We start from the raw sequence: 19,958 nt of genomic DNA on the forward strand, positions 1-19,958 counted from the left end.
ATGACGCATTGTTGTTCGTGTAGTATGATATACTTAACGACTGGTCGTGAGGCGTCTGGGATGCTTAAGACAAGCACGGGACCCACAGGCAGACAGAATGAACTCAGTACAGGTTTATCATCAGGGAAGAGGACCAGGTGAAGGAGGCAAGAAACAAAGGCAGTCAGAGAAACCGAACGTAGGTGTACTGGAGGTGCTGGATGCGACAGCTCAGCAGCAGGAGAGGTAGCTGAACAACTGACAATGGGTGTTTTTTAGACTAGTCTTTATGCTACAGTGGAGAGTATGGCTAATGAGGTGAAGACTGGCAGGTGTGTAGGTGAGACAGGTGCAATGATTGGGGAGATGCCCAGCCCACATTGAATTGAAGAAAAGGCAACACAGTGGAACACTGAGGACAGACACAATGGATTCAAACAATGGGGAACTGCTTTTGTGTTTCCGTAACACAAAAAATCCCTATGAGTAGCGGTGAAAAGCAGATCTATGTGCCCAAAACTTGATGAGTACAAACACACATATCCTAATCTGCCTGCCACCTTGTACTTTCATGAAAACATCGAAAATGGTAGAGTCGAAAATGTTACCTTTTTAATGTAAACCAATATTGTCCAAAAATACTCTATATTGCAACCGTTAGTACTTATCTTTGATGCTAATATTAAGTGTTTGAAATAAATCTGTGACAAATGTCTGCGTGTGCCTGTGGTGATTTCGCTGAATCACTGAGTGATTCTTTGTCACTCGAAATCAAGCTCCTCTTGCTTGGAAGAGGCTAATGGTGGCAACCGTTTCCATGTGGATGTTTTTGCTGCTGCTGCCTGTACTAACTACCTTGCCGCCTCCTCAGTGATGCATGTTGCATTAATGCTGAGGTGAAGAGTGGGAGGTAGAGGGCAGGCTGAGAGGGCTGTACAAGAGAGATGGAGAGAAGAAGTGCATGGGAGCTGAGATAGATAGATAGATAGATAGATAGATAGATAGATAGATAGATAGATAGATAGATAGATAGATAGATAGATAGATAGATAGATAGATAGATAGATAGATAGATAGATAGATAGATAGATAGATAGATAGATAGATAGATAGATTATTTCATGAGAAAGACAATATGAAGTGTGAAATATTGAATAAGCAAACAGAGGGAGGAAAAGTTGGTCTCTTGTAGCTCTTCTAACCCTGAAGCTGTATGGAGGGTAAAAGGGAGGGGAAGAGAGCAGCAGAGGGAGGTTGATTTGAGGAGCTACATGGAGAGAGAGGGGGAGAGAGAGAGAGAGAGAGAGAGAGAGAGAGAGAGAGAGAGAGAGAGAGAAAGAGAGAAAGAAGGGCAGAGGAGGAGGAAGGTTTGCGTTGGTGTGTTGGTTGGCAGAGTGTGCTTGTCAAAAAAAACCCTTCCTCTGACAGAAGGCATGATTCACAGCATTCACAGCAGAGAGAGAGAGAGAGAAAGAGAGAGAGAGAGAGCAAGAGAGGAGGAGGAGGAGGAGGAGGAGGAGGAGGAGGAGGAGGAGGAGGAGAATACAAGCTACTGAAAGAGAAAGAGAAAACGAAACAGACCATGATGTGAGACGCATCAAGAGGCACAGCACAGACACAATTCTGGTAAGGAAAACAATTGTGCATGCATAAGGGCAATGCATTCATTGGACGGGATGGGAGACTGAATTCTAAAGACTCTGACCGCGTTGATCAGGTTTGGTTTTTTTTTTGGACCAGCGGAAACAGAGCAGGTGGCGGGGCAGTGAAGAAATAGAGATACTTCGTTGTATGGGGACAGAAAACACACTGATGCATTGATATTTTAAGACATAAACAAGCGAAATTGCAAATTAATTTCTTTGCGGACGGGGTGCATATCTATCTATCTGAGGTTTTTTTTTCCCAATGCATTTCAGTGGGTGTCAATTAAATGTTGTTTTTTGATATTCGTGGGCCAGCCAAGTCACTATGCCCCTCCACTATATACAACACCTGGCCAATGTCTTTCTTCAGGTAACCTCAGAGCAGAGCGTGGTCATGGCACTTTATGTCGATAATTTTGTTTAAAAAACAATGACAAAGTCCTCAAATCCAATACAAGCGTTTTTATCCATGCGGCCCGAGCTCCATGTTCTCTCATAAAATGTTGATGTGACTTCACTGAGCTGAATAGAAAAACAAAAGTTTTTCCTCTGTACAAGCCTGGCTGAGTCAAATCCAATATGGCTGTCACATTGATGCATGTGAAGGAAGGACCACTCGGAGCCAGACAGGAAAAGATGTTGCTTTAACGGTAGCTCCCTTTACATGTCATTGGCTATGGATGGTGGAATGGGGGCACCCAACAATCCCCAAAATGTGTCTATTGCACTAGGACCGACTGCACATGGCACACTCGTAATGTGTCTATTGGCAACAATCTCGTTTGAGACACCAGAGCTAAACACATTTTACTGATCAATAACTGTATACAAAGTATCCTGCTCATCTAAAAACTTTATATAGATATTTTTTTAAGCATTTATATTACAGCATTTTATTGTCATTATTTCCATTTTATTGTCATTATTTCCATTTTATTGTCATTATTTCCATCCTGGACCGAGGCTGAAGAGTGGTGCCCTGGCGCCGTCTATTGGCAAGCCTCCACTCTATCTTGGATACCAAATGTCTTTGGCTTTTCATATGATTGTGAAATTCTCAAGAGGCTCTCGAATCTCACACAAAGAGATTAGTAGTCACCAAGTGCAACCTACTATATTGTGGGTAAATTAAAAACACAGTCAGTCTTTATTTATTTATGAAGTTATTTTCAAAATGTAAAAGCATGACCTTTGCTGTTTCGCTAATATATGAACGTGAGACACACAATGACAATTCAGCAAAGAATTTTCCATGCTGTGCAGCATCATCTTCCTTGTTTTTTTCGCAGATGGACGACTCAAGTCAGCAAATACAGCAAGAATGAGGGGACGCTTTGCCCGAATCCAGTCTCCTATTCACTGTGCTCTGTACCTGCCTTCCTAACGCTTGGGTGGATTAAGACACAGCTGGCTCCAAGCACATAGTGATTTAAAAAAAAAACTGACTGTAAACAAACTCATCCTGGAAAAAAAAACAGGGAGGCAGAGAACATTTTTTATATTGATGAATGGGCATATGAGAATAACTGTGGACATACAAAGTGGACATGTTTTGTATTTACTTTTGTAAGGCATCCACTGTCATTTTTGGACAAAAGACTCAATTTCCATTTTCTTTCTAACTTGTTGTTCCAAGTCATGGCTGTCTTTTTAAGTGACCTTGATTAGAAACTGAGTTGTTTCAAAGACCCTGTCTTATAAGTCTTGAGAAGCTGCATAGAATAGAAGGACTGTTCTTCATTGGTTTGACTGGAACACTTCAATTTAACACATTTTTAAGAAATGTGTCTGTTTGGCTTGTTTATAAAATCAATATTCTTCAGATTCAGTTAAACTATAGACTTCACAATTGACGCTTCAAACTTTTCCCGTGCCTCCCATCCACCCTTCCCACTATCTACCTTCCAACAAAATATGGGCAAACCACTAAGCCGCCCAGGCTGTTTCAGAAAGAGCTCATGCTGCCTGGAGAAACATGTAGTTGGAGAAAGAGGAGTGAGAGGTCGAGATGTGATGATGGAAGGGGGATACGGTGACGGCTATGTACCACAACGCTCTATCTATGATACCATGTGCATTAATCAACAAATTGACAGCCACCACCATCATCATCACCATCCTGTAGGATCAACGCGACGAGATGCTGGAGGTGAAGGGAGTTTCAGCTACTCTGCAAGTGGCTCCCTTCGGGTTAGCAGATCTCCAGCTGAAATGTTCGACTCGCAGCCTTGCTCTCTAACTCCAAATCCCTCATTTGTTCGCCGTCTGGATGAACGGGCTATCTACGATTCGCTGAAACTCGGAGTTCAGGATACTGATGGTGGTGGCTGCCCTTCGCCTGGACATTTCAACCGGTCAGTTTCTCCAGCCGTGTCCTCATTCTCTGCACCAGGAGTGTCATCATCATCCAAGAAGCACCACCATCACTATCACCCTCATCATGGGGAGAGTACAAAGAGTAGGGATAGTCGTCACTCCTGGAAAGTTCTCACACCTCCAAAACACCTGGACTGTTTGGACATCACTACAAATGAAATGATGGGCCAAGGAGGAGGATGTTTGAACCCAGCACACTATTCTCACCCTGGAAGGCCATCTCCTTCTCTTACATCTCCCCTTATATCCCCCTTCTCGGGCTCACCTCTCTCATCTGGCTATCATACGCCAGTCTTCTTCTCACCTGCCAAACCTCGCCCAAGTCAATCTCAAAGTTTGCGTTGTTCACCTCCCCATGTGATTCAACCAAGACATTACTCACAAAGCCAGAGCCTAAGGATGTCACCACCACATGAACTTAGACGTTCCCCCTACCGTGCCCCATTGGTCCAACTTTCTGCTCATGACCTTGAGCAGGATTTGAGGGAGCAAGGTGGATGGGGTTGTGGTGAGCGAGAACGGGAGTGGGAAAGGGAGAGAGAGAGGGAGATGGAGAGAGGGTGGGCACAGCGAGAGTGGGAAAGAGAGAGGGAAAGAGGAAGACTGGAGAGGGAGAGAGCAAGAGAAAGGGAGAGGAAGGAAACGAGTTTTGGGACGTTTGGTTATGGTCGACCGGTTCCTCTGCGTTCAGACAGAGACTCTGTCTTTTTAGAACCTGAACAGGTCTTAGACACGGTCCCACTTTTACTTCCCCAGCCTTCACCTTCTCCTTCACCTTCACCAAGTGCTGCCCCAAGAATGGGCACTGGTGCAGTGGGAAGAAATCGAACTGGTTCAAAAGTATTCTCAGATACTCTTGCCGAGTGTACAGTTTCTACAACTGACAATGGGAATATGAGCTCAGGGTTAATTGAAAGCAAGCCGAGTTGTGGATCAAGATTAGTCAGTGGAGGTGGAAGCATGGCCGAGGCTGACATCATGGCTGGGATGCATGGAAAAAATAGAGTTGGAAGCTGGAACAAATATGAAAATGGAGCCAAAGTTAGTATTAAAAATGGGTCTGAAAAAAGAATGGGTTCACAGGTGAAAACAAGAGCAGGGGGGAGAGATTTGGAAGGAAAAGTGGAATCTGGAGTATATATAGAAAATGTGTCAAAAGCTGTAAACAGAGAGGGACAAAGGAGAGGGACAAAGGGTGGAGAAAAATTTGGAAGAGCTGTCACTAAAGCAGAAACAATTCCTGAGGCAAGACCATCAACTTTATATAATATAGACAATGGGGTTGTGCTTGGAGATCAAATGGAGAGTGGAACCGTGTATGATTTTAGAATGATGGTAGATATCGAAACAGAGCCTGAAATGAAAGAAAGTCCAGAGCCGGTGGAGATTGCAAGAGATGCAACAACCAACATTGTTAAAAAGTTGAGCTCAGACCCAGCTGCAGTTTTAGAAACTAAACTTGAAAAAGAGGTAACGATTGTATCTTCGCATGAGCCGGAGGCAGCACCTGACGTGGGACTGGCCAAGGAAATAGAAATTAAAACTAAGAATGACACCGTCAATAAAGAAAACAACAACAACATAGATAAAGCCCAGGTGAATATAGAGCCTGTGGAGAAAACTGAAACTGCCCCTGCAGAAAAAGCTCAGAAAACATCTGTGGATATCGGAAAAATAATATCCAGCCATGTTGGAAAAGGATCCAAAAGCCAAAAGTCCAAATCCTCAAAGTCCAGTTCCAGGTCTCGACCCGGTACTGCCACAGGGTTGAGACCTGGGGTGCTTAGCCCACGACTGCGAAAAGGTCTGGCGGATTTGGAATCAACAGGCCCCGCTGAAGGCATTGAGTCCACCTGGCCTCGTCGAATCATGGTTAGAAAGAGAACTGTTCGGCAAGGTGGCGCAGTCCATAACCTTCCCATCCTTCCACCACTTCCATCAGTCATATCTGCCTTAGAGAAGCGCCGCCCACATTCCCATCTCCATTTCCGCCCAGGCCATCACTCAGAGAACCCGCTTTCGACAGATCTGAACATTTTTACAGGCCGGAGCTCACTAAAAGAGCCCTCCCATCAAGAGCAAGCCAATTTAGCCAATTTAGTGGGCAGAGCATCCCTTAAAGAGCAGAACCTGGAGCACTGGAGAGTCTACAGAGACCAGGAGGAATCCAGAAAATGTAAAACCAGGGAGAAACAAAGCGATAAGACTGATCATAATAATGAGACAGGGGGAAAAGATCAAATTGGAGAGATCGACGACAGCAATCATAAAACTAAAGAGAATGCATCCAAGACAAAGGATACAATTGGAAACCAACTGCTGGACGACATCAAACAAGACAAGATCAAAATAAGCTTAGAAGAAAAAGTTCAACAGAGTGGAAGTGAAATAATAAAAGTAGTCGTAGAAGAAAGGCATCATGACATTATCAGTGAGAAAATGGAAAAGAGAGACATTGAAGATGGAAAGCAAGAGCAACAGTTGCAAACGGAGGAGCTTGTGGCACATGTAAAGAACGAAGAAGGTGTGGTGGAAGCAGGGATTGGAAGATCCTTTGGGGAGGAGCATGCAATTGAGAGTTGGGATTCCGTGCTCCAGATGGTCAATACTATTTGGGATGATGGCTGGGAGAAAGGGGGAGCAGCAGGAGGTGATGCAGATTCTTTATCGGGTTCCCTTCAACGCTGGCCCCTCCTTCGGCCTCCGGTAGGCTTTGGAGGCTCCCATCCCCCCTCGTCTGCAGCCTCGGAGCTCAGTTTGACAGAGCTGGAGAAGAGAGCGAGAGAGCTGGATTCTGATTTGGAACACCTCGATCTGTCTCAGGGCACCCAGGATTTATACCAAACACCGGCGGAGTCTCAAAAGGAGCGATCTGATCTGTACCAAACACATCCCAGGCAGCAGAAAGAGAAAGGGTCTGTCTTGACAGGTAGGCATAAGCTGTGCTGTTTTACTTGATTTCTTTAAGTAAGGTACTATGTATACATGCTTTAAGCCCATATCTGACTCAGTGGCAAAGGTTTGGAACTGTGTGCTCACGTAGCAAATTTCGAACATGTATGGCAAATGTTCATTGCCATAAGAAAAACTGTTTGAGACCATGAAAATTGTTGGCAAACGTCTTTGCGACAGTTTGCGATCTTGAACCCTGACGAACAGACAACATTCGCATCGGTGCGCACTCACTCTCAAACCGCTGCTGCTCAGTGAGATATTGCTTTTTAGGATGGAAAATGTTAACATTTGCATGATTAGTAGCATGGCAAATTTTTAAAAATCTGAAAAATCTCTTAAGATAGATTTCCCTTTCAATTTGAAAACCCAACACTAAGGGATAAAAATGAAGCAATTTAGCGCTTTTCTAGGTTAGCCTTACAGACTGAATTCCCATTCATGTAACCAATCAGATATTTTGTGATAAATCTTGTGCAGATGGTTCAAATGCAATTTGTTTTTCTGGATCACTCAAGCAAATAAAGTTTTTCTACTTTAAATTGATCCACTGGGTAACACGTCCACCTCACAGGGCAGAGGTTAGATACCAGGCTCCAGCCTTCCTGTGTGCAGTTTGCATGTTCTCCCCATGCTTGTGTGGGTTTTCAACAGGTACTCCGGTTTACTCCCACATTCCAAAAATATGCATAGCGGGTTAACAGGTTTAACTAGGTGTAAGTAGTAGTGCAAATGGTTGTTTGTCTATGTGTACCCTCCGATTAGTTGGCAATCGGTTCGGGATGTTCCCTGCCTACTGCCCGAAGAGAGCTGGGATAGGCTCCAGCACACCCGCGACCCCCGTAAGGATACGCGGATTAGAAAATGATTGAATGAATGGATTGTTCATGTCACTTTGACAGAAAAACTGACCCCAAAAATTTGCTAATTTTCTTCACTTCCCAAAGATATTACAAGACACTCCACACCTCCCCGCCCTCCCTAGTCCCCTTTTAACATGAATTGAGCAACGGTATTCAGATTTGGTTGTTATTGTTTTCTATGGCTTCAGATTTCAAAATAATTTAAATTTGATGTGAGAATATATACAATTACAACGAAATGCAGGCGAAATTGTGGAATTATAATAACAATAATATAGGTTAAGTATGCTTCTCACTGTCATAATGGACTTCTGGGGAAATGATGATGTGGCCCGCGGTGAAAATTAGTTTCACACCCTGGTATAGTGTGAACTCTAATACATCTCTCAGGGATTGTGCCTGAAAAAGAGAGAATAAATGAATATAGGTTGTGTGAATGGGTGTTTGGAATTGACCTAGCATTAGGCTTTTATTTAAAAAAAAATAATGTCACTGGGCTATATTGTGACAAAGAATGCACTAACCCCTTGCGGTGATACCATTTGTGATTTGTTGGAATCATGTTACGATAGAGATAAATGTCTGCTGAATTCCAGGAAACTTTTAATGGGAAGTTTAGCTTAGGATCTGTTTATCATTTTTTAAAAAAAGAGAGAAATATATGAAATCAGCATTCTATTGTTGGTCCAATGTTTGCACCTCTTGGCTCTCAAGGCTGATTTTTAATCAGTCATCATCGCTTCCTGTGCAGTTCAAAGTTCACTTTCGAGCAGTGGTCCCCAACCCCCTGGTCATTTGGTGCCGGGCCGCACAGAAAGACTAAATAACTTAACATTACTTCTGTTTTATTCCTTTCGGAATCTGAAAGATGTTCTATTTTGAAAGAATCACTGCATTCTCTGTTATATCCATTAACAGTAAGTCACTCTTGACGCAGGTCAAGGTGCGCTTCTCGGTCACGTGATAAGTTACTGCTAAAATGAAAACCAGGAGCGAGCAAAATGGGTACCGTAATAAATAAACGTCTTTGGAAAGTTTCTTTAGGAAGGGGAAAAGTCCCAGCCAGGAGACAAAAGGAGACCATTTGACTTCCAAGAAAAAGAAGGCTACATTTAATCAGACAGTATCAGGAGTCCTACTTAAGATATGGATTTATCTCATTAGGAGATTCCCACGCACCAAGCCCACTCTACATAATATGCGGTGATGGTGAGTCGTAATTTTCATGCGCTTTGTATTTGTGGTGTATCTTATTTTGAAGGCACGTTTAAATGTTACCATAGCGACCAGAGAGTGTTGAGGCCAGGTTGGACGTTCATCGTGTCATGATTCGTGTTTATTATTATGTTATGAAAATATCACCTTTTTCATGCAGGTCATATCATATTATTTTGTTGTATTTATCCGGCCTTAAAGGCTGGTCCCTGAAAATATTGTCTGACATTAAACCAGTCCGTGCGGCAAAAATGGTTGTGGACTGCTGCTTTAGAGCATGTTAAACACGGGGTGTGTTGTTTTCTTTATTGGTTTGAGAAAAGCTTGCTTGTTCGATCAACCGACCTTTGAAGTTGCATTGCCTCACAATGCACTTTGTTGCAAAAGTGTCAGAAAACACAGGATTGAAATTTCACCTGTTAGGTTACAAACATAATCAGGAATGGAAAACAGGTCAGGTTCTCCAATTACAATTTGTGTCCGCTCTGCCTCAGCTACCTTCATTGCCTGGAGCGGAGTCATTCGTCTCATAATTGTGACCCAGAATAGAAAAATGAGTTCACAGTGAAGACATTAGTTGCTGGCATCACCTCCACCCCATCCCTATTCCAAAAAAAAAAAAATAAAACAACCCAAAAAACAAAAGAGTGACCTACGTTTTCCAATGACATTGTATATCAAACATTAGGCTCGGTTACTCATTATATCATTATTATCATACTCATTCCATGACCACATATATGCAAAGGTAGATGTGACACTCCTGTTTTGAGCTGCACGTCTATTATAGTACTCAAACGAATGGCATTGGACCAATCAGATGGCAGTATTTTGGGGTCATTAACTCTCAGGGATTCATTTGTGTAGATGGTGCGCATCCCCTGGGTCTAAGAAATGAAGCATCTAGATTTTCACGCAGGTCCTCCTTGAGTGCGTCTGGGAATTGGGCAGGTCACAGATTGGGGGCATTTTCTTTTATACGCCCTGGGCTACTCTGACAAACATGGTGCCTGAAAGTTGACTGAACTGCAGCCCACCTGAAAGCCATCTCCTGAATGGAGACCAGCGACTGCGTTCATGCTTCCTCAATGTCAGTCATGCACCTCTCCTGAGCGGAATTTAAAGGAAATGAGTGGAGCCGCTTTCACTGGCCGTGAAGCAAGTTGGCTATGTTCACTCCCACAATGGCGCAAATGCCGATTTTCTACTCTCCAAAGGAAAGAAAAGTCCACCCATGTGCACAGTTAGGCTGCACTTTGTGCTAGACCTATGCTTGGCATGAAATTAGGGTCCACTGTGTACCGTACGACCACTATTTTTGACATGATCCCATTGACTAGGTAATACTGTATGTGGTCAAACCTCAAAACACAAAGTTGTTGTTCTTTAAATGCTTAATGTTGAATGTGCTGCGAACTGGGTTTTATTTAGACATCTACAGTTATAGTTGTGTGCAGTTGATTTGATTTAGATTGGTTACTTTTCCCATTACCCAGCGCAACCCCTAAAAAGTTCCTCGCACCACGCACACATTCAGTGATTTCAAATGTTTTGTATTTAGAACGAATCGGTGCAATCTATTTCGCTCATTGTGAGGTAATGTGTATCTGTAGATTTAGTTTGAACTATTGAGCAATGACATCACCTCCGAGTTATGTCGAAAAATTACCTGTCTTGAGATTTGCTGGAGCCGATAATGGGCTCAGTGGCGCTTGTGTGAGGACCGAAGTGTGTACTGTTTTTCTGTGCCTGTTGTGTCAGTAGCATGTCTGCATCTTCTGTTTGAATGTATATGTGTGTGTGTGTGTGTGTGTGTGCGTGTGTGTGTGTGTGTGTGTTTGTGTGTGTGTGTGAGTGTGTGTGTGTGTGTGTGCGTGTGTGTGTGTGTGTGTGTGTGTGTGTGTGTGAGTGTGTGTGAGTGTGTGTGTGTGTGCTTGTGGTTATCTGATGAGTACCGTAACTCTTTTTGAAATTACCAGTTCCTCCGCATTAATTCCCAAATATCCATATAATTAATTAAACCCTTGTCATTTTTATATAACTTGCTCTGGGCACAAGTTGAGCTCATGCTGCTGAATGAAAAAATAATTTTCTCTTCATTGTTTAATAGGTTAATATTAACTGTTTAATATCATTAAACAAAGGAGTAAAACATTACAAAATTTCTTCCTGTTTATATATAATGGTTGGAGCAAGCTTCTGCACGGTGGATAAGTGAGGATAAGTGGATTAGATAATGGATGGCTGGATGTGTGCACTGTTATTTGTGGACAAACCATCTCATTGTGATACCGAAAGGAAAAATACACCTCTGCATCGCATAGAATAAACAGTAATTAGGAGGTAAAGAAAGGAGCAATGTGAACATGGGACAATCTCTTTTGGGTCAATTATACATACGTTTCAAGTGGTTGTTCGTGTATGCCTGCGATTGGCCGGCAACCAGTTCAGGGTATACCCCGCCGACTGCCCGTGGACAGCTGGGATAGGCGCCCCTTGCGAAGATACGCGGATTAAAAAATGGATAGATGGATGGATGGATGTGTTTGAATGGTGTCAATGACAATATTCTAGTCAATATTGGAAGATACCTTTGTGATATCTGCGATGCTTGTGAGTGTCATTAACTTGTGAGTTTGTGTGAAGAACAGCCCGTGAGTTGCCATGTGTATGAAATGCGCTATATAAATAATAGTGTCTTGCCTCGACTGTTAAGTGTGTTATCCCAAAACATATACGCATCCGTTCATTAATGCCTGATCGTCTAATCTCTTTTTTTTTAATCCAGCTCTTCTGAAGTCAAACAATCAGTGTCGGTTTCCAAATCGCTCCTTTTGTTTTTAGGATATGACTTCATATTTTGTGAATCTTGCATCAATATTTTAGATTGGTGGTGTAAATAATGTAAATTCAAAGTTACAGAATATGGGGTGGTGATAGCCCCTACAAATGATCTAGGTCTCTCTCTTCACTATGTAGACTCCATTTCAGGAACACAAAAAGAAAAGTTAGAAATCTACATGACAACTGCTCATGTAATACTGTACTGTGATAAAAATGTAGTGTCCAACAGCTCTCCTCTTGCTCTTGTTTAATGAAACTAATTGTGTGCTGTTTTCTAGGAGTGGGGAGCAGGTCCCAGGTCAGTCTTGAGTTCAGCTCCATGGTATTGCCAGTTACTGACACAGACAAAGACACTGTCGGCTGGTCATTAAAATCTGCTGGGACGTCCACTGTTGGCACAAGGTTAGTGGCAGTGTCAATGTGACAAATTAATTGCCGTCGGTGTTGGGCAAGTTACTACCAACATCACTTTACTTGGTGTTACCTTCTGTGTAGAGTGATATGCTCCTGATTTCTTTTACATTGTTTTTTTTTAGTCTGTGATGAATTGATTTATTATTGCATTTGACATTTTGCAAACAGCTATTAAAGTTAACTGATATTAATGAAGCTCTTTTTATATAAAGTGTGGGGTATAATGTAAATATTTTGGCTCCATGGTGGCAGATCATTGCCTTTGATTCATATTTGCACCAATAACAAGATTTTTATTTTAATATAAATCTTGGAACTGAAATTTGGTCCAATAAAGAACCCCAGACCGTAGAGCATAAATAAAATAATCCACATACTCAAATTAATTTCTCCACGGGGAAAAACAAGTTTTAAATTGTCAATAATAGTTAAGTAAAAACGTACAATAATAAAGTGATGGATCAATAGATCGGAAACATGCAATAAAAGAAAAACATATCCTTTGATAAAGATAGACCTGACCTGAGTCTTTTTCATGAAAAAAAAGCACAATTCAAAGTTTAGCAAGTTGTAATTCTCTTTACTAGTTAGAAACAAAGGTTCATGGTGAATGGTATGAACAAATGGAAATGATAAACGAGAACATAAGACTCTTATGTAATGGTGCATAACGTAGATTGTCAGATTGGATTTGCCGTAGCATGACATCAGCGGCCAGCGCAGGCCTTTCGCCCAGAGGCAGTCTGATTTGCATTTTCTAGCTAATAGCCAATCAGAATGATCTATTTTGCCTTACTGCGACTGTTGGCCAATTCATTCAAATCATACCTTCTCATTAGACGCCCTGAAAAGAGCATCAAACAGCTGCAGCACAGTCATAACTCTGCAATTCGTGTTCTGACCAGAATAAAGACAACTAAAAAAACTAAAGGCTTTACACTGGCTACGAATTAGTTTGTAGACTCGATTTTTAAATTCTTTGACTGGTTTTAAACCACTGGATGGTACTGGATAACCCACTTGAGCTTTGAGATTTGTAGACTTGGGTCAGTTAGTGGAGTATCAATTTTAAAGTAAACATGGTGAAGCTGGATTTTGTTGTTATGCTGCACACTAATCGAATAAACCGCCAACAGAAGTGAGGTTAGCCCTGAGTATAAATGCTTTAAAATCCAGGTTAAAAACTCTTTTTTCCCCCTCCTACCTTTGATTCAGGTCTTGAAAACATTTTACAATGAAATTTTCTTTTTGTTAGTTCAAGATATTTCTATACTTTAAAATGGTTTTAACGTTTTCTGTAAATGTGTTTAAATGATGTCGCTGTGCTTTCTTTTAGTACTTTTTCCAAGGCAATTTTGTTTTGTCTGTGTCATTGTCTGTACTGTTTGTAAACGCTTGGAGGTGTTTGTAAATGCTTGTTGTTGTTGTTGTTGTTGTTGTATCTTTGCTTATGTGAATCATATTGAGTTGCCTTGTCTGTAAAATGTGCTATACAGTATATAAATAAAGTTGCCTTGCCTCTCCATAAAGCGCAATGACTCGTGATTTCAATTCTAAACGCTGCTATTTGTTTCGGTTTCTTCCCACTTGTATTGTGACTGTGTTTTGCATTTTATTTCGTGAAACTATAACCAGAAGTGAGCAATTCATCGTCATTGCACATTCGCCAGCGGCCATCCCGCCAGTCCGTCATCAACAGTCTGTCATTATTTCAGGCCAGGCCAGTCGTCAGTCTGTCATCCTTATTTAAACCCTGATTTCAATAAAATTATTATACACTGTAATTTGTTAAATTACACTGAAGTAAAAATCTGTTGAACAGTTTTTCACTGACACATCTAAAAAAGCGGTGACGAACCGTAATATAATGATGACGAAAGCGCGGCGAAAATAACGATGACAGAGTGATGGACTGACGACTGACAGACTGAAATGATTTTGGATCGATGGGCCGCTCGCTGGCAAATAACGGACCAGCAAAATTTACTGATGCGCCCACCACTGCCCATTACCACTGATTGTAATACAGTACATGCACAGCTATTGCTGTGTGACAGTTAACAACGGACTAAGCTACTCTTTCTATTTCTTTATTTATTTGTGTGCATTCGATGTACTGTATAAAAAAAAGCTTTTGGGAGTTTAATACTTAATAATTTATGTTTTACCCATGGCTGTCACTAAGTGCAACATGTTATAAAATATGAAGATTATGCAATGTTTCATTTTAAATTTCCAGTAATGGCCATGTGGCAAAATACTGTATGTATAAAGGAGCATTCGGGCCTTAGTGAAAAGAGAAAACTATGACTAAGACATGTCAAGTCATACTGTTTCTGAATGGATGTCAAAATTCCCCGCAAACATAAGATACCTTGAGAAACGCGATATATTCATCATATTATATGACAAGTGATTTTGCATAAATTATCGGGCGGAAAAACTGTGATTTCACACCATTGTTTTTTTTTGTTCTCAGTAACTGCCAGAAATGCGCAATCATACTGATGTGCCAAAACATTTTTAAATTTGTGAAATACTGATCCAACCGTAACTTGAAAAGCTCTTTAATAGTCCTCTTAACGTAGATGTAAGATGTACACTATGTTCATGCTCATTATTATTTATGATAATTATTGAAAGTCTCGTTGTATAATTATTCATTTCCTTTTTCATTACCAGTATAGATAAAATATACTGTATATTTATATTACATTGTAAACCTTAAAAGCCATACAATGAAATTTTTGTCTTTCATTTCCTTATTTTGTAGTGGGAGCACCTTTAAATTTTGTATTCAGCCATGATCTGCCAGCAATACGATGCAGTGTTTTTTTTTTAAGGAGTTAAATATCAAAATTATGTCTCCATCAAACTTTGGATATCGATCAATGCACATATTGTGTCGGGTATAAAGGCCTGAATAGAGAGTTAAAAATAGAACGGCACAAATGTAATGGCATAGTGGTGGTAAGCAATTGTGCAATCTCTCTTCCAGCCCAAATAAAGAGGACAGCTCTCCAGACTCCAACTTAACGCTGGAATCTGACTCCAGTGGCGTCTTTCTCTCATTATCCACTCAGAGCCAGGAGGGGGCTGGCTCTGACAGCGACCAGCCAATCAGTGGCTCTGACCTTGGCAGCAGCAACACATCATTGGAGAAGGAAGGGGACGATGGAGGTTTCAAGGAATGGGGCAGGGAGGAGAGTGCTGAACTCCAGTGGTGCTACCCCTCGCTGCTCAGCACCTCCTCTCACGAAGACGTTGAAGGAAATAAGGACAATGCCGAGGATGTTTGTGGCTCGAGAGGGAGAAATGAAACGAGAGGGAAAGACGGAGATGGATGGAGGGAAGAAATGGGAGAGGGACTATTTTCAAGCTATAAGTCCACACTGGACCAATCAGAAACTAGTCAGTTTGAAGCAATGCGGCAGAGAAGAAAAGTTACCATCATGGCAAATGACCCCCTCCTTCCGCCGTCTCCCATGAAGCAGCCAATAAAACACCTGATAGATCCGTATCATAAGCCAATTCGAAGCTCAGGACTGGACAGTAGTGACATTGATCCATTTGTCCAACCGGATAGCTTTGTTTATCTTGCTGTGTCAGCAAGACCCGGCCCCCATGGAGAGATCTCCACAGTTACAGATTACTCCACCCAAGACATAAAGCGACACCTTGACCATAAGAAAGCACATTTTGAGCATTCCAACCTGGAATCCCATGCCAGGCCGTCACACCTTGCCCCCCGGAAACCAGAAGAAGGAGATTTTTTATGTACTGACAGTTTTGTATACCTAGCTGCTCCAGATTGCCTCCTCTTAGGCCCTGAAGGATCAGCATCATACAGTGGCAGGTAGGTTTTTTTTTTTATTGTGAAAGGTCCTATGCTACACTTAGAGTAAATATATATCTTCTATGTTGGCGGCTCGGTGGTCGAGTAGTTAGCGCGTCGACCTCACAGGGCAGAGGTTTGATACCAGGCTCCAGCCTTCCTTTATGGAGTTTGCATGTTCTCTCCGTGCCTGCGTGGGTTTTCTCCGGGTAGTACGGTTTCCTCCCACAGTCCAAAAACATGCATGGCAGGCTGATTGAACACTCAAAAATTGTCCCTTGGTCTGAGTGTGAGCACGGACGGTTTGTTCGTCTCTGTGACCTGCGATTGGCTGGCAACCGGTTGAGTATGTCGTCCCCCACCGACTGCCAGAAGACAGCTGGGATGGGCTCCAGCACACCCCGCGGCCCTTGTGAGGATAAAGCGGATTAGAAAATGGATGGGTGGATGTTTGATGTCCCTTTATCGGGTGTCAAGATAATTTTAAGTGGAAAAGCTCAGGATGTCCTTTTTCAAGCTATTCCAGTTGGTCAAACATGCCTGGCACTTCTGACGGCTAGATTTTCTTATCCATATGTAAATTGGCAATGATTGGATCATTGTTATCCTCAATTTGAATTTTATGGAAAATAGCTTTTCTCTATTTAGTAGCTGGTGATAGCTGGGCGTCTTGTAGCGGCCATGTCAGGTCTTATTTTCATTGTGAATCAGAATTTACCTAGCTTTGGTAACTCACACGAGCACATTGAGCGATTTGACACTCTAAATCAGGCATGTCCAAAGTCCGGCCCGCGGGCCAAATCCGGCCCGCGGTCGAATTTCATCCGGCCCTCGGCCCCCGTCATAAAATCAGTGCCGTCTGGCCCGCAGGTTGGGCGCAATGGAACAACGTGTTGCATTGACTGAGGTCTCGTAGACTGGTGAGTGATGTTTCATAGAGAACTGCTTCCCTCTAGTGGCTAAATGAGTAATAGCATTCACTAAATGAGTACAGGTAATAGCATTTAGACACTAGAGGCCATCACTCACGAGTTAACAAGACATCACTCCGTGTTTATATTGACGGATATGTCATATTTCAAATTCCTGTTTCAAATGAACCAAAAGAAATTCGTAAGATTGTTGAACTTAAAATAAAAATGGAAATGTGAAACAGACTGGCTTACTAAAATTTGTTGAACAATATTGTTGTTCAATGTAAAGAATGTCAGCCAAGGTCGGCCCCCCGACATTTTACCACATAAAATCTGGCCCCCTTGGCAAAAAGTTTGGACACCCCTGCTCTAAATGTATATAAGTTTTTGAGACTGCAGAAACAAAACATTGCAGGTTATCATAAGGAATACTGGATACCATTAAAAGATATTCAGTAATATTCAATGAAGAAGCCTGTTGATATGGAAAGGGCTTAAAGAGGCTCGCTTGACAGTAACCAGTGTGTTGCTTGTGTACATTTTGGCAACAAAGCAACAATGACCGCAAGCTTTGCTATTTTATCCTTAAGTACATTATAAATTACAAATTGAATTAAGTACTGTTGTAAAACAATATACATGTATAATTTAGTTACTGGATTTGTAAGGTTTTGCTTGATTAAAACCTGGATATGTATTTTTAGCATGCGTGTAAGCAAAAGGTCAAACAAGTATTTCGTCATGTTTCAATAAAATGCTGCAAAGTTAGTTATGGTCTGGATTGTTAGAATTAGGCCATGCGATTGGCTGACAACCAGCTCAGGGTGCACCCCGCCGACAGCTGGGATAGGCTCCAGCATAGCTGGATGGATGTATTATGAGTCCCTGTCAATCTTGACTTCATATGTAACGACAGGATGCCAATTGCCATTTTTTTCAGCCTCTTGGCCTTCACATGCGATTTTATCTGGAAATTGCATTCTCTTGTTATTATGAAAATTAAACATATTAGCTAACCACTTTTTACTTACCAAATAATGGTGATGTGTATCTATTCATTCAGGTAAAAATTCATTTGTAAATCATCTCAGAAGTCCTACTACAGTATCTTTATTTAGTTTAGTTTTTTTTTTGCACCGCATACTCATCCACATGCAACTCTTCCAGCACCATTTGCATCTCCAAAGGTGTGTTGACCATCACCTCAATATGCGAGAGCTGCAAAAAAGACCAGAAAAAGTGGACCACTACACTTGCAGTGTCTCAAGTTCATTGTACAAATACAAATTTCTGTGTTTCGTTTTGTTTTGTTTTTTTCCAGGGAGTCTGACTCTGAAAGTTCTGGCTCTGAGCCCGTTGATGAGTCTATATTGGGTTGCAGTTCAGTGGCAGGAGACAGCGACTGGGATTCGGACCTGTCTGATTCGGGTCCCGGTCGCCCTTCCAAAGTTGCAGCTGCAGCGGCTAAATCTGCTGGGTTAGCCCGACCCAAAAGACTGCCAGCAGAACCGCGTTGGGACTCATTTGGAGAAGTCACAGAACCTGAGTTGCTGGACGAGCCCTTCATTGAACAGGACCACAGCAGCAAAGTGAGCAAGCTTCCCATCGGATCGACAAACTTGGATAATCAGCCTGCTGAAGCAACGGGGACAACAACAGCTGAGCAATCGTCATCAACCAAGAAGGTTACCTGGCAGTTCAAACCAGCCCAGAGGTCAGTCTGCACTGGAAGTAGGAAAGAGAAGGAGAAGGAAATGACATCATTTTCATCATCGTCAGAGGCCGGGATAACTGAACGTTGTCAACGTGAGGAGTATCAACCTCCCCATTCATCTTCATCGTCTTTAACATCATCCCAATCGTCCTCCTCTTCTGGTTGAACTAAGCAGTTATTGCCTGGGTCTCTGTGGGACGCTTTCAACACCTAAACTGAGTTGGTTCCAAAAACGGTAGAGAAGTTCTTCAACTTTCTCTGTAGAATCTGTTGGCTTGAGCAGTCCAAGCCTATTATCTTTTCTGTTATCTTTTAATCTTGCAGCTAGCTTTGCCATTGCCTTCTTGCCACATAAAGATGCATAAATGCGAACCAAATGAGCTTACCTGACAGTATGTAATGATTTTTAGTCAAAGGACTCTGAGAGACTGTGAGGAAATGCAGTCAGTTACGGTGTATACTGGAAGAAATGAACAGTAAAATAAAATACCTATGAATGATTTACAGAATACAGGTTGGCCTATTGCACACATTTTCATAATATGTTGTATTATGTTGAATGTACTGTACAGAAACGATTACACAAACAACGTACTCCAGAATAAACTCAAAATAATATTATATACAGTATATAATAGTGGGGCAGCCCGGTAGTCCAGTGGTTAGCACGTGGGCTTCACAGTGCAGAGGTGCCGGGTTCGATTCCAGCTCCGGCCTCCCTGTGTGGAGTTTGCATGTTCTCCCCGGGCCTGCGTGGGTTTTCTCCGGGTGCTCCGGTTTCCTCCCACATTCCAAAAACATGCGTGGCAGGCTAATTGGACGCTCTAAATTGTCCCTAGGTGTGAGTGTGGTTGCGAATGGTTGTTCGATTCTGTGTGCCCTGCGATTGGCTTGCAACCGATTCAGGGTGTCCCCCGCCTACTGCCCGAAGACAGCTGGGATAGGCTCCAGCACCCCCCGCGACCCTAGAGAGGATCAAGCGGCTCGGAAGATGAATGAATGAATGAATATATAATAGTTGGCATGATCCTTAACCATTAAATGGTAGGTGGGATTTGAAACAGAGTGCGCGAATCTAAAAATCGAACAATTGAACATGATTGCGGCCTTTATATTGAATATTTTCATTTTTCTTTCCCAAACGCCACAATAGATGGATGTATTTTACCAACAAACCTTTAAGAATTGACTGATGTCAAGCTAAAG

General features: G+C 42.1%; 1 protein-coding gene across 1 annotated transcript; it reads left to right on the forward strand.

The window, feature by feature from the left end:
* Nucleotides 1–1,499: 1,499 nt before the first annotated feature.
* Nucleotides 1,500–19,222, forward strand: LOC127614382 (uncharacterized). The gene is made up of 5 exons (XM_052085652.1): nucleotides 1,500–1,605; nucleotides 2,915–6,930; nucleotides 12,154–12,277; nucleotides 15,288–16,145; nucleotides 18,360–19,222. The coding sequence occupies exons 2-5, from the start codon at nucleotides 3,540–3,542 to the stop codon at nucleotides 18,916–18,918; spliced, it is 4,932 nt and encodes a 1,643-aa protein (XP_051941612.1). The 5' UTR covers nucleotides 1,500–1,605; nucleotides 2,915–3,539; the 3' UTR covers nucleotides 18,919–19,222.
* Nucleotides 19,223–19,958: the final 736 nt, after the last annotated feature.

Source organism: Hippocampus zosterae, chromosome 14 (assembly GCF_025434085.1).
Source record: "Hippocampus zosterae strain Florida chromosome 14, ASM2543408v3, whole genome shotgun sequence".
NCBI lineage: Eukaryota > Metazoa > Chordata > Actinopteri > Syngnathiformes > Syngnathidae > Hippocampus > Hippocampus zosterae.

Excerpts from the sequence above, each read along its gene's own strand:
- LOC127614382 (XM_052085652.1), top strand. The coding sequence starts at position 3,540 with ATGGGCAAACCACTAAGCCGCCCAGGCTGTTTCAGAAAGAGCTCATGC. Across the intron at positions 6,931-12,153 it reads GAAAGGGTCTGTCTTGACAG|GAGTGGGGAGCAGGTCCCAG; the intron begins GTAGGCATAAGC and ends GCTGTTTTCTAG. Across the intron at positions 16,146-18,359 it reads TCAGCATCATACAGTGGCAG|GGAGTCTGACTCTGAAAGTT; the intron begins GTAGGTTTTTTT and ends GTTTTTTTCCAG.